The sequence below is a fragment of the Miniopterus natalensis genome, chromosome 11, assembly GCF_054644295.1.
Source record: "Miniopterus natalensis isolate mMinNat1 chromosome 11, mMinNat1.hap1, whole genome shotgun sequence".
NCBI lineage: Eukaryota > Metazoa > Chordata > Mammalia > Chiroptera > Miniopteridae > Miniopterus > Miniopterus natalensis.
The window spans coordinates 6,938,018-6,950,500 of NC_142091.1; the positions used below are offsets into that span (position 1 = coordinate 6,938,018).

General features: G+C 57.3%; 1 protein-coding gene across 1 annotated transcript; it reads right to left on the reverse strand.

The window, feature by feature from the left end:
- On the reverse strand, window positions 1-12,143 carry IL10RA (interleukin 10 receptor subunit alpha). Its single transcript, XM_087822136.1, has 7 exons — window positions 12,077-12,143; window positions 10,075-10,195; window positions 9,330-9,514; window positions 8,296-8,465; window positions 7,277-7,427; window positions 5,726-5,847; window positions 1-2,625 (listed from the first exon to the last, which is right to left on the reverse strand). The coding sequence occupies exons 1-7, from the start codon at window positions 12,141-12,143 to the stop codon at window positions 1,708-1,710; spliced, it is 1,734 nt and encodes a 577-aa protein (XP_087678262.1). The 3' UTR covers window positions 1-1,707.
- Between the last annotated feature and the right edge of the window lie 340 nt (window positions 12,144-12,483).

Genomic DNA, 12,483 nt, shown 5'->3' on the forward strand with positions numbered 1-12,483 from the left:
GACTTTGTTCCCAGGTCTGTCTGATGTGCCCGAGTGCTGGGCACTTAGGACAGCATCTCCCATCTTACCAACCTCAGTTACCAATAGCGTCAGTCTGGCGCCAGCTGCCATGTCACCAGAAATCTGACCGGTTTCACATGATTCCTGTGGTCCCGACAATTTACTATAATAACAATGACATCACTCGTTTACAAAGCTGTGTCGGAGGTACATGCACACCTCTGCCTCAGCAGAGCCTCAGGCCCCCAGGAGCGAGATAGTCAGGCACTGGTTTCTGGTTTTACAGATGAAACGGACAAGGACAGTGACTTTCCCAAGGTCACACAGTGAGAAGCAGTGGGGTCGAACTAGAACTTCTAGGCTCTTGAAATCCTGAGCATTCTCCCATTGCACTATGCTGCCCCTCCAATAAATAGAACAAGACACATAAGTAAACCTTCCCAGGGAGCCCCGGGAAGCCCTCCCGCAAGCCTGAGCTCCCAGAGGGCGTTGTTGCCAGGCTGGCATCCAGAGCTTTTTGGCAGAGTGGGGGGTTCTGTTTGGACTCTTCGGGCCAGAAGGTCTGATCCCAGACTGCCACAGAGAAGCGCAGGCCACGGACGACCTAGGGGCAGCCCAGGCCCCCCACTCCTCCCGCTCCTTGTGCGTGGACTGGAAGCTGGCTTAGAGTTCCTATTCCAAGCTCACTGGGGAGCTGGGCACACGCCTGGCCCTCTCGGGCCCAGTGCCTGGAGGCTCCGCGTGATGCCATGGACTTCGCTCCTTCGGGTGGTCTCAGCATGAGAAAGCAGCTAGCTCTGTGTAGACACAGCCGCAGTGTCCTTCCTCCCGGCCTGGGGCAGCTTCGCTAACGTCCAGCATGGACAGCAGCACACGCAGGGGCAGGTCCCAGCCCCGAGCCTCTGGGCAGACCAGCCGGTGCCCAAACCCAGAGGCTGCCTGAGGGTTGAGTTCTGACCAATGAAAACACCATGGTTTCTCTGGTACTGTCAGCAAATGATGGGGCACCAGGTGGGGCCAGGAGGGGCTTGGCCACAGCAGGAACCCCAGGGGGCTGCTGCTCTCTTTGCTGAAAAGCGGGAAATGTCTGCATATGGACTTGAGACATCCCCAGAGGATGGGCTCTGAGCTAGGAGCCCCCTTTTGGGTCTCAGCTCCTTTTATCCCCCTGTGGGTCCATAATGATAGTTGACTGACTGGCCGGCCAGACACATCGTAAGAGCTTCTGTGACAAGCTCCCTCCCTGGGAGGCCTGCTGGTGAGGGGGCTTCTCCATGTACCAGTCCAGGCCAGTTGGTGGTCAGCTGACCACCCCGAGATCACACTTGGTCATTGTTCCCTCCTTTCCCCCTACAAATGGCCCCTGCTGTGAGGCCCTGACACAAGGTTGGTTTAAGGGGGAGGCCTGGCAGCCTTGCCTCAACTCCAGAAAACTCCATGATTCCCTGAGAAAACAATGCTTTTCACACAGGCAGAGTCCTAAGGGAGGCAGGCTTTGCCCTGCCCTGCTCAGTTCTGCCTGAGTCTGCAGGGCGCATGCACAGAACGGGCCCCCCACACCCTGCCCAGCACCCGAGCCAGCACTGCTGGACCCTGGCCTTGTAGAAGAGTGCCCAGACTGGCATCGTGCTTCACTTCTGATCCTGGCGCCCTCCTCCTAGTCCAGGCAGGACACGGCTGATGTCCACAGCAGCTCCTTAGCCTGAGTCACTCACTGGAGTGCAGACTGGAGATCAGTGGCAGGATGACCAGGTCTGAGTCAAAACTGCCCAGGAGACTGCCCGGGGCTGCCACACAGTCCAGAGGGGCAAGATCATGGGCAAAGCTCCAGTCAGATGTTCCTAGGTCACCATAGCTGGTCAAGCCCAGGAGTGACCATTCTTCAGTTTGGGGGTTCCCCTGTCCAGCTGGGGCCCCTGAGGGAGTGAGAGTCACTTCTGGGGGATCCTGTTTCAAATAGCCCTTGACCAGGACTGGTGGAGGCCAGGCTTCCTCGGCATCCAGGCACACCCCGAGTTGGGGGTCGAGGCCACCTGCTGAGGAGGACTCTTCTTCCAGGCAGCCTGCCTCGGCTGCCTTCTCCTCCGTGCCTCTGGTCTGCTGCAGGTAGCCCCGAAATGCCACCGCAGCCGGGCCTTCTCCCTCAGTCATCTCATGCCCCAAGGGGCTGACACGGCCCAAGGCTGAGCCATCCTGTGTATCCCCAGGCTGCCCTTCAGGGCCGTGGATGAGGCCGATGCCACTGTCATCCTGGCCCTGGCCACGGGTGCCCACCGGCGGCTCCCAGCTGGGTGCCGAGCGGGGACTGGGGCTGGGCTCCTGCAGGCAGATGCCGCTGTCGCTGCTGCCGCTGCTGCCGCTGCTCTCCAGCTCCAGGGAGGCCCCCTTTCCCAGCGTGCCCCCGCACGGGGGGTGCAGGGCGGGGAGAAGGAACTGGGGCTCCTCAGTCTGCAGCGATGGCTTGGCACTGCCGAAGCCGCTGTCCGTGCTGCCATGCAGCTCCGAGTTCCTCAGCCCTGCGGACACCTTGGGCAAGGCCTCCTCGCTGAGGGCACAGATGGTGTCTAGGGTCTCTAGGCCGGGAAGCTGGCCGAAGAGGCTGAAGGGGCTGGGCCTCCCGAAGACCTGGGGAGAGAGGGCAGGGGGGGAAGGCAGGGGTCAGCTGCGGGAGCCCACCCCGTGCTGCCGGGGAGGCCGAGGGTCGTCCGTAAAGGGAGCTGGAGGAGGCACTGCTCCAGAAGGGGACGCAGGGCCTGAGCACACTGCCACTTGTTCCTTTTGTCTCACTTCAGAACTGAGTTTTCCTCCTAAAGAAATTCTCAGCTCAGCTCAGAACCGAGTACAGAGACGCCGCTATCCCGAAGCCCAGCAGGCACGACGGCGGGATGGGGGCGGCGAACGTTCCCAGGGGCCGCGCTTCTCGACTGGGCACAGGCGGGACCATCTAGATCTAAAAGCGTGTTCCGAACTCTTTAGACTATGACCCAAAATAAGAAACATGTTACATAACAACCCGTATACAAGTAGCCCATAAATCTATAACTCACATGGGTCTAAAACCAGTTTCCCAAAATATTTATTACTACCTGTGCACTGTGATCCATCCTACTCTATTCCACCCTATTCGTTCGTTTCTAAAATGCTCGAGTGAGACACCAAATTAATTTATTTACTCCCTGAGTTGTGACTCGCACAAACATAGGGTGGCTGCAGTGTGGGGCAGTGGAACAAGCACAGACTAGCAGCTGAGGAGGACACTAATTGCTGAGGACGCCAAGGAAACCACTTAACGCTGGCCCTTCTGCCTGAGGCACAGTGCTGTTCTTTCTGCCCAGGAACACATCCGCACAGTGCTGTCTCAGGGCCTTTGCACATGCTATACTCGTTCTGGTTGGAATACTCTTTTTTCAGGGCTTTGTATGGTTGTGTTGTGCAGGTCTCAGCTCAGATGTCACCTCCTCAGAGAGGCCCTCCTGATCACCCAGACACTCTCCCCACACTGACCTAGTTTACTTAGCTTCTTAGTTTCTCAAATTATGTTTTGTTTTCATTCACGCCCCCACTCCCACCATCACCCTCACCCCCACCAACACGCACATACACATGCAATCATTTCCCACTCCCAATAGAATACAAACTCCTTGAGGGCAGCTGCTACCCAGTCTTGTTTGCCACTCTGCTCCCAAGGCTTAAACTGAGTTTTGTAGCAGATATTCATGTTTGTTGACTGATGACTGCATATCTGCCCTCAATCCTTTTGTACGAGATAACTCGAATGCAACTCTTACTGGTTGAGTTCCTATTAATATTACATAGCTTGGTAATTAAAGATGTATATTATGGAGCCAGACTTCATGGGTTCAGATTCCAGCTCTGCCTCTTAGTAGCTGTGTCACTTTGGCCAAATTAATTTCCCTTCCTGGTGCTTCAGTCCCTCACCTATAAAATGGAAATAATGACAGTACCTGCCTCCTCATGTTGCGGGTAATGCATGTGAAGTGCTTAGAACAGTGCTTGGTACATAAAAAGCACTCAATAAATGTTTCGTGAATTGAATTTCACTCTCCAATAATTCTCTAAGGAAGTATTATTATCTATATTTCCTACAGGAGAAAATGAAACTTCAGAGAAGTTAAGTGATTTGTCCAAAGTCACACAGCAGCAAAGAACAAACCTGGAATTTGTATGCAACTGTCCTGATTTGAAATCTCCCCTTGTCCAATAACACTTACATTGATATATTGTTGAAAGATCAGATCAAGGCAGCCAATGAGTGAGAACAAGCTAAGGAATGTGAAAGTGCTCTGCTCACTAAAAGTTACTCGTAAAGTTAGTGATGAGCATGGCTGTGGGATGAAGGAACTGGGCTGGATTTGTCTGGAGGAGGAAGAGCTTCAGGGACAACTCAGGTGTGCCATCCAAACGTGCAGGAGCAGCAGGAGGCCGGGGCTTGCCTGTCATTTCCTTTGGCATTTTGGCATCTACGTCTGTTTCACTGGTTTGCATCGAAGTTACCAGTTTATACATTGGCCACCCCACCAGCCGTAATCAAGCCCCTTGGCACCCGGGGTCACAGGAGTGCACGCGTTGTCGGTGCTCAGTAACTGCAGCTCAGTGGAGCCAGCCTTGCATTCCACCTCGGTGCTTTTCCTGGTGCCTGACAATATCCCACCCAGTGCTCCAGGAGCACCCTCCCCACCCCACTGCTTCCTAGTATCTGTCCTGAGGCAGGCCCCCTGCTGCACTCATCTCTATATTGCCCCACCCCAGCTCTGGGCCCTGCACGGAGAATCTGCTTGTAGTACTTGTCAAACAGGCGGACGCACATGTCTGTGGACCCAAATCCGCCCAGAACACAGAAAAAGGACAGTGAGCTATGCACTTCAGCCAGATGCAGAGAGGCACTTCAGAAGCCCCTAAAGCTGCAGGGGCTGCCTGCTCCTGTCTCCTTGTCATATCTCTCCACCCAGGGTCCTACAGGTAAGCACAGAGCTCTTTTTTGCCTGGATAAAGACCCTAGTGAGGCCAGGCCGTCCTGCGCCTCTTCTGTCCCCCCCTCCCCGCCTCCTGAAGTTCTTACTCAGAATAATTTCAGAGGATCTTTGTCTCTTTCCTAGTTTTTCCCAGAGACCCCGGAATCCCTCTGGAGGGTCCCCTTCCAGCCATGAGCCAGCTGTGGGGGCCATGGAGGGCAAGCTGAGTCCCAGGCCAGAGACAGGCTGAGGTCTGGAAATACCGCTCAACACTACAAGTTGAGTTTCGCAGGCCGGCTTACCTCAAGTGCAGCATTTGTCAGCACTGGTAGGAAGAGGAGACACTCGAGGAGTACAGAACCCTAGCATCCCTCGTAAACCCCTCCTCTTGCCTCTAGCCAATCCACCCCACTCTCCACGCTGAGGGCAGCCCAGGCCAGCGCTTCCAGCCTTTTGGCTCCCTCTCCCTCCGAGGTGCTAATGCTCAGGGCCCAGTCCATGGCCAATTATTAGCTAAATTGGAACAAAATGACGTTTGGGGTTGGGACCACTGCATGTTGTCTGGGCCACTAGAAGCAACGTTCTCAGCACTGGGCTCCCACGCCCAGTTCTCCTGCCACCCTCATTGTGCTTGAAGAAGGTGCCCTCTGATCATGTCAAGGCTGAGGGAAGGGACTGTCAGATTGAGCACCTGTTGTCTACAGTCCAGGTGTGGTTGGGAAGGGCAGGCAGTGGTCTCCCCTGTGACTCACCAGGACGGCAGGCAGCTTCCTGGGGCGCCGCACGTACAGCTGGAGGGTCAGGGAGTAGGCCAGGGCCCCGCACAGCAGCACCACGAGGATGCAAAAGATGCTGAGGTTGGTCACGGTGAAGTCTGCAAGCACAGGGAGAGACGTTTGTGGCCGCGCCCCATGGGACACGGAGGGGCAGTCTTTGGGGATCCTACGGTCACTTGGTGCGTGGCCCAGGTGACCCCCACCGCCACAGGCTACCTGTAGACCACAACTCTAGACGTGTCTGGGTTCCGGGGAACCCCTGCCTGGCCCCCGACTCAGGCCCTGAAGGATTTCCTCAGTAGGCTCTGCTGCCAGCTCTCTCTGCACTCACCCCACAGCACACAGCAGAGAGCTGGGCTGGGATAGCAGGTAAGCACAGGGCATTTGGCAGCCAGACCTGGGTTCAAATCTCAGCCTCACCACTTACTAGCTGTGAGGCTGTGAACAGATTACTCAGCCTCTCTGAGCCTGTTTCCTCATCTATAACATGGGAAAATAATGGCGCTTACTGCTTAGGATGGCTGTGAAGTACATAGCACTTACCACCCACCTTTACCTGTGTCATCTGACCCTTATAACAAACACAATAGTGTTTCAGGAGAGAAACACTATTATCACCCCTATTGTATAGATTAGGGTCTTGAGGTCCAGAGAGGTTAAGTTACTTACCCAAGGTCATATACCTCATATGTGGGAAAGCAGGGATTTGAACCCAGACCTCTACACAAAGCTATTCTGTACACCAGTGAGTGGATGTAAAGAAAGCTCTAAGGCTGCCTGACAGACGGTGCCTGACTCTGCTGAATGAGAGGGAGGCTCACGGGGCAGTGATTTTGTGAGTGCCCTTCAAGAACTGAGGTGTGAAACTGTGAGGATTCGACTCACTGTGGTCTTTCCTGGACCTGCCCACTTTGGACTGGGCACCCCAGCACACTGCTAGTGTGATTCATTGGGCACTTGGCTTGTGCTGTCCTGAGCTGTTAGTCACAGCTTCCTCTGCGTACACCCTGACCCCCCAGCTAGACTGTAAGATCCTCAGGCAGGACCATGGTCTTCACATCCTAAATCCCCCCTTCCCAGTGCCCGGCTGAGGACCTGGTGTGGTACCTATTGGCCTGAGCAGCTGTGGCATGGAGTCAGCTCAGTCCTGTTTCCTCTGAGGGACAGGGAGGTAAGGAGAAGGCCCTTAGTGCCCCAGCTCTCAGAGAGGACAGCAGAGGACTCTAACAAGCAGGAACTGCCCCAGCTGACCGAGGGTGCCTGGGGCTCTGGGAAGCCCCACTGTGCTCAAGAGGAAGCCGGCAGCCACAACATCAGGAGACCTGGCTCTACCACCAAGCCCTGGGACACAGGTCATGGTCACTGAGCCTCGCTTCCTCACCTCTAAATGGGGACCACAGGGTATCTGTGACAGGGCACGGAGAGCCACGGGGGGCAGGCCCAGCACAGCCACATCAGCTGCCTTCGGACTGTGCGTGGCTGTCCTGCCTCCTGCCTGCCCGCTGGACTGCGGCCCGACCCACTCACAATGCCAGGTGAGCATGAAGCACGCCTCCTCCGACCACAGCCCCTTGTTCGTTAGGGATGACACAGCCGGTTTCACCTTGACACAGAACTCTCCCACCTCTCCAGGGCTCGGGAAGCTGAAGTTTTCATGTGCTACCCTCTTGTTTGTGAGCTGAAACGAAAACAACGGCCATAAGCAAAACACCCCTGCTCACGACGCATGGAGGGCGAGAGCCGGGGGGGCCTTTAGAGATGATGGAGGCCAATCCCTGTGGTCGTTTTTCTAAGATAACAAGCCCTGGATTATCGACACAGCCCACGATCTCTGTGGTTACCATGACTATTATTATGTTTGTTAATTCTCACCTGAGGATCTTTTTTCCATGATTTTTTAAGAGAGAGTGGAAGAGAGGGGCTGGGGCGGGGGGAGAGAAACATCAACATGAGGGGGACACATCAATTGGTTGCCTCCCACACATGCTCTGACCAGGGCTGGGGATCAAACCTGCAACCCAGGCCCATGCCCTTGACCGGGAATCAAACCCATGTCCTTTCAGTGTGCAGCCCATGCTCTAATCCTGAGCCACACTGGCCAGGGCGGTCACCATGACTTATTTTGTATTAAAGAGAAAAGGGTGTGCTGTATAGATGCTGAGGACCTTCCCAGAAGGGCTGGGCTCTACTGCGGTGGAAGGGAAAGAGGGTGGATTTTGCAGATTCCAGGTCTCCTACTTACAGGGGTGTCCTTGGGCAACTGCACAGGCCCTGGTGTCTCATTTCTCCACTATACAATGGGATGAAATACCCACCTTCAAGGGGCAGGAAACAATGGTTACAGAATGTCTTGTGTGGTGCTTGACACCTGGTAGGTAGTGTCTCCCCTGCCACCTGGCAGGAGCACCAGCTTGAGGACTGAGGTCATCTCAAGTCCCTTTTCTGCCCCTATGACCTCCCTCTGCCAGCACAAGGGGGGGGGTGGCAAGGGAAGGGGGAGTGAGGGGAGAGGGGACCCAGGTCCTGCAGCCTTGGGAATCTCATACCTTATAGTGTCCTGGCACCTTGCGAATTGCAATCTCATATTCTCGGAAGTGTGGGAAGATGCTTTCGTACGTTTCGCCTGCAGGGGCCACCTTGGGCCGGGGTGGCTTTATCTTTCCAAGGACGATGCCATCACGTATCTCGAGCTCCACGCTGCCAACTGTCAAATTCACTGAGCAGGGAGGCGCAGCCATGAGGCCTGCGGGCTGGGGAGGGCTAGGCTCCCACCCCTGCCTGGCCTCCAGGGTCAAGCTTTACCCATTCTAAAACCTGGGCCACAGGCTTTTCCTACCTAGCAGACCTTGAGGACTTCCTGGGGAGCCTGTTAAAATGACAGATGCCCGGGGCCTGCTTGACTGATGAAGGTGGGCCCTGGAAACATCCCATATCGTAAACACACTCCCCAGGTAATGTCTCTACAGCCAGCTGAGCACTGGCCCGCAGACAGGCATTTGGGAGACAATGACCGTGACCATCCTAGACCATTAGTCCTGACTCTGAGTTCCGCAGGGCAGGTTTGTCACATGTACAGAGCACTGTGGATCCCCTTCTGCGGAGGGGAAGAAGCCCACTGAGTAGAGGCTTGTCCTTTCCTCCTGTCTCTGCCAAGAGAGACTCCCAACTCTTCCCCAGTGGTACCTCTCCACTTCAAAGCCTCACACCCTGACCCCTGGGAGTCCATCCCCAGTGGGCGGGGCAGGGGCTGGTCCATTTCTGCCTGATGCCTGCTTCCCTGTGCTGAACGCTTACGGATTCACTTCCTCTCCAGAGCCGGCTAAGTGCACAGGCCGCCCGGTTCTCCCTGAGACTTCTCTGTAGGATAAACAACTCCAGTTCCCTTTTAGATCCTGAACAGCTTGACTGTTTTCATCTAAACCTCATCCAAAGTCCTGACTCAGACTTGTTTGAGCAACTAGGTCCCCAGTCAGGGAGCCAGGCTGATGAGCTACGGGAACATAGAGGACAGCTCCAGACTCGAGGTCTGGCTGGAAGGGACCCCCAAAGCCATGTCCTAGGCCCAGTGGAGGAAGAGCACCTTCGTCCTTGGTGAAGCGAGTGTTGGTGACAGTCCAGTTGGAGTGCTGGCCTCTGTCCACAGCCCGGACTTTGGCTCGGTAGCCATTGCTGTGGTACAGGTCCAGGGTCACCATGGTGAGGTCACAGGACAGCATCAGGGTCTGGCTACAGCTGGAGATGGGCGTCCAGGGCCCTATCCCGTACCTGGGGATAGCAGGATAGGCATTGATTCACACTTTTGTTCAAACCTGTCTCCTTTGAGAGGGAAGCAAGGGGCCAAGAGAGCTGCTGTGATGGTAGAGCCCTCAAGGTATGTCCTTTAGTTCAGGGCCTCTAAAGGCAAGGAGCTCTGCCTGGTTCTGGGAGCCTGTGCCAATTCCTCTGTGGCCTAAAAGACTCTTAAAGTGAAATATGAGGGGCCCAAGTCCCAGCTCCTCTAGGAAGATTTGCTACTCCCTGCAACACAGCCTAATTTCTCCCTTCTCCCAACTCTATTTGCAGTCATTAGGGTTTCCTTGTTTTTAACCATATTGTGAGTGCTCTTCCTGTTTTTCCAATAAGAGAAAAATCTTGAGAGTAAAGGCAATACTGTGGCTTTCTCACCCCAGAGCTCCCAGAAGCCGGCTCAGCACATTTGAGACTCAGTCTACCTGCCAAAGGATGGGCATGTGCCAGGGTCCTTCCTGTGTCACTGCAGTAACAAGGCAGGTATCTTTCTGTGCTGACTCCCTCCTGTACCTCCCTCCTGCCTCCCTCTTCCTTACCGTAGGAGCTGCACTTCATAGTAGGTACTTTCAGACTGATTCTGGATGGGCGTCCAGTGGAGGATGTGGTGGAAAAACTCTGCTTCAAACCACACAGATGGGGGGCTGGGCAGCTCTGTCCCTGGGGAGGAGTGCTGGTATCAGGGGGCAGAGCCCAGCCCACCCAGGGATGAAGATGCTGATGGTGATGGTGGCAAGCACTTAGCAGCTCCCACCTATTGAGCACCTTGCTATGAGCTGAGTGCTCTGCTAAGCACTCCAGAGATATTGTCTCATTTAATGATCACAACAGCCCTACAAGCCAGGCATTTATGACCCCAAGTTTTTGGAGAAGAAATGACAGCTGAGAGAGGTTGAGTGACTTGCCCAAGGCAACAGGGCAGGTAAGGGGAAGAGGGGGCCCTGGATGTACATGTGTCTGATTCCAGAGCAGGTGCTGCATCCTTAAATCAGTGTCTTGTGCAGCCTGTGATCAGAAGCAGAAGTGGCGTCTGAGAAGAGCCAAGCTGCGTGCAGTGTATCCCGGGTGAGGAGGCAGGGGCTGGGGGCTAGAGTACGTCCACAGTGAGCTTCAGTCCCTGGCTCTGCCCACCCTGTCCCTGCTCCAGCCCCGTTCCAAAGCCTGCCCTCAAGCCTCATACTTGGTCCCTAGCTTGGCCCCAGCTCTGGCTCCAGCCCATGCCTTCTCTCTGGAGTTTTTGGGTGCAGAGATACCTGCTTGTGGGCAGCTTCCTGCTTCTCCCAGATCTGCTGGGCATCCCCAAGCTGAGGGCTCACCCCATCCCCTAGCTTCTAGAAGGGCTTTATCTATAGCCAGAAGCCCAGCCTCAGGTTGGGTGAGAACAGACAGAACGAAGCAGCTCTTTCCACAAAGAGCTAATGTCCTTGGCTCCGAGGTGAGACACTAAATACCAGCGCCCATCTCCACTCCTGTCTCCCCTCCCTCCCAACACACAGCATTCACCACAAGGAAATGCCAGCTTCAGGAGTCTCCGACCAGCACCCGCCAGTGTGACTTGGGCAAATTCTAAAACCTCACTGAACCTCTCCTCTCATTTCTGAGTGCAACAAGTACTCCTACGTTAAGAGTCTTGCCCGTCAGGCGCAATGAAACAAGTCAAGGCCAATGCCCACACTCAATTCCTCTTCTCTCGCCCTTGACCCCTAACGTCTCCTGTCTGTTGGCAACTCTCTCAGGCTTCCAGGCTTCCCTTGTTCTCTGGCTTACCGTCTCTCTAGCAGCGCCTCTCACCTAGAAAGTACACCTGTCCCTTTCTTTCTTATGGAGTCTTTGATCCTCAAGCCTGAGTCTAGATTTCAAAACATCAGATGGGAAGTGAGCGGCGCAGCGGCCCTTTGCGGCGCCTGGGCGCGCGCCCGGCGCAGCCGGTCCCTGGGGCACTGCGCGGGCAGGGGAGGCGGGCGCAGCCGGTCCCTGGGGCACTGCGCGGGCCGGGGAGGCGGGCGCAGCCCCTGTCCCGGCGGCCCGGGCCCTCCGCCAGCCCTGCCCTCCTCTCTCCGGGGCGCACTCCTCTCCCGCAGAAACCCCGCGGGCAGCTGCGGGTCCGGGAGCCCGCGCTGCGGGGCAGGGGCAGGGGCAGGGCAGCCGGGGGCGCTGGGGCTACGGAAGGAGCAGGGGTGGGGGGCAGGGGGAGCGGAGGAGGGGAGCTGGTGGGCCAGAGGCCCCGGGCGGCGCAGGTTAACTGCGGGTCAGGTGGGGAATCCGAGTGACCTCCTGCGGACCGCAGTCCCAGCGCCTGAACTAGAGCAGCCGAAAGGCCGGCGGCACATCTCTGAGTCCCCGAGGCGGGGGTCGGTGACTCCGCTTCCCTACCTCCCGCCCCCCCGCGACACTCTCTGCTTCTTCCCCGGAGGCCCAGGCTCGCGGGGACCGGGGAGATTCCGGGAAGGAAAGGTCGCGGATGCCGGTCTCCGGGGGCCAGGCGGGCGGCTTCCCGCGGACGCGCCCCCTTCCCGTCGGGGCGCGGGGGCCGGTCCTTACCTTGCGCCCCGCAGCGCGGCCGCAGGAGCAGCAGGGCCGCCAGCGGCACCACCAGGCGCGGCAGCATCCTGGGCGCGCGGCATCCTCCGGGCCGAGCCGACGCCGAAACCCCGCTCCGCGGCCGAGCCCGACGACCCCGGCTCGGCGCCCCGCCCACGCCCCGCGGGGCTGACGTCCGCGGGGCGGCCCGTGCGCGGAGCCCCGCCCCGCCCCGCCCGGAGCCCGGAGCCCGGGGCGCGGAGGCTGCAGCTGCCGGGGGGCGCGCGGGCGGGGGCGCCCCAGCCTGGGCGGGGCCGGCGTGGGCGCGCTCGCCCCCCGACCCCTGGGACCCCGGCGCGGGCTTGCTCGCCCCCCGACCCCTGGGCCCCCGCGCGACCCGGGAAGGCGGGCTGAGCCCCCGGAGGGCG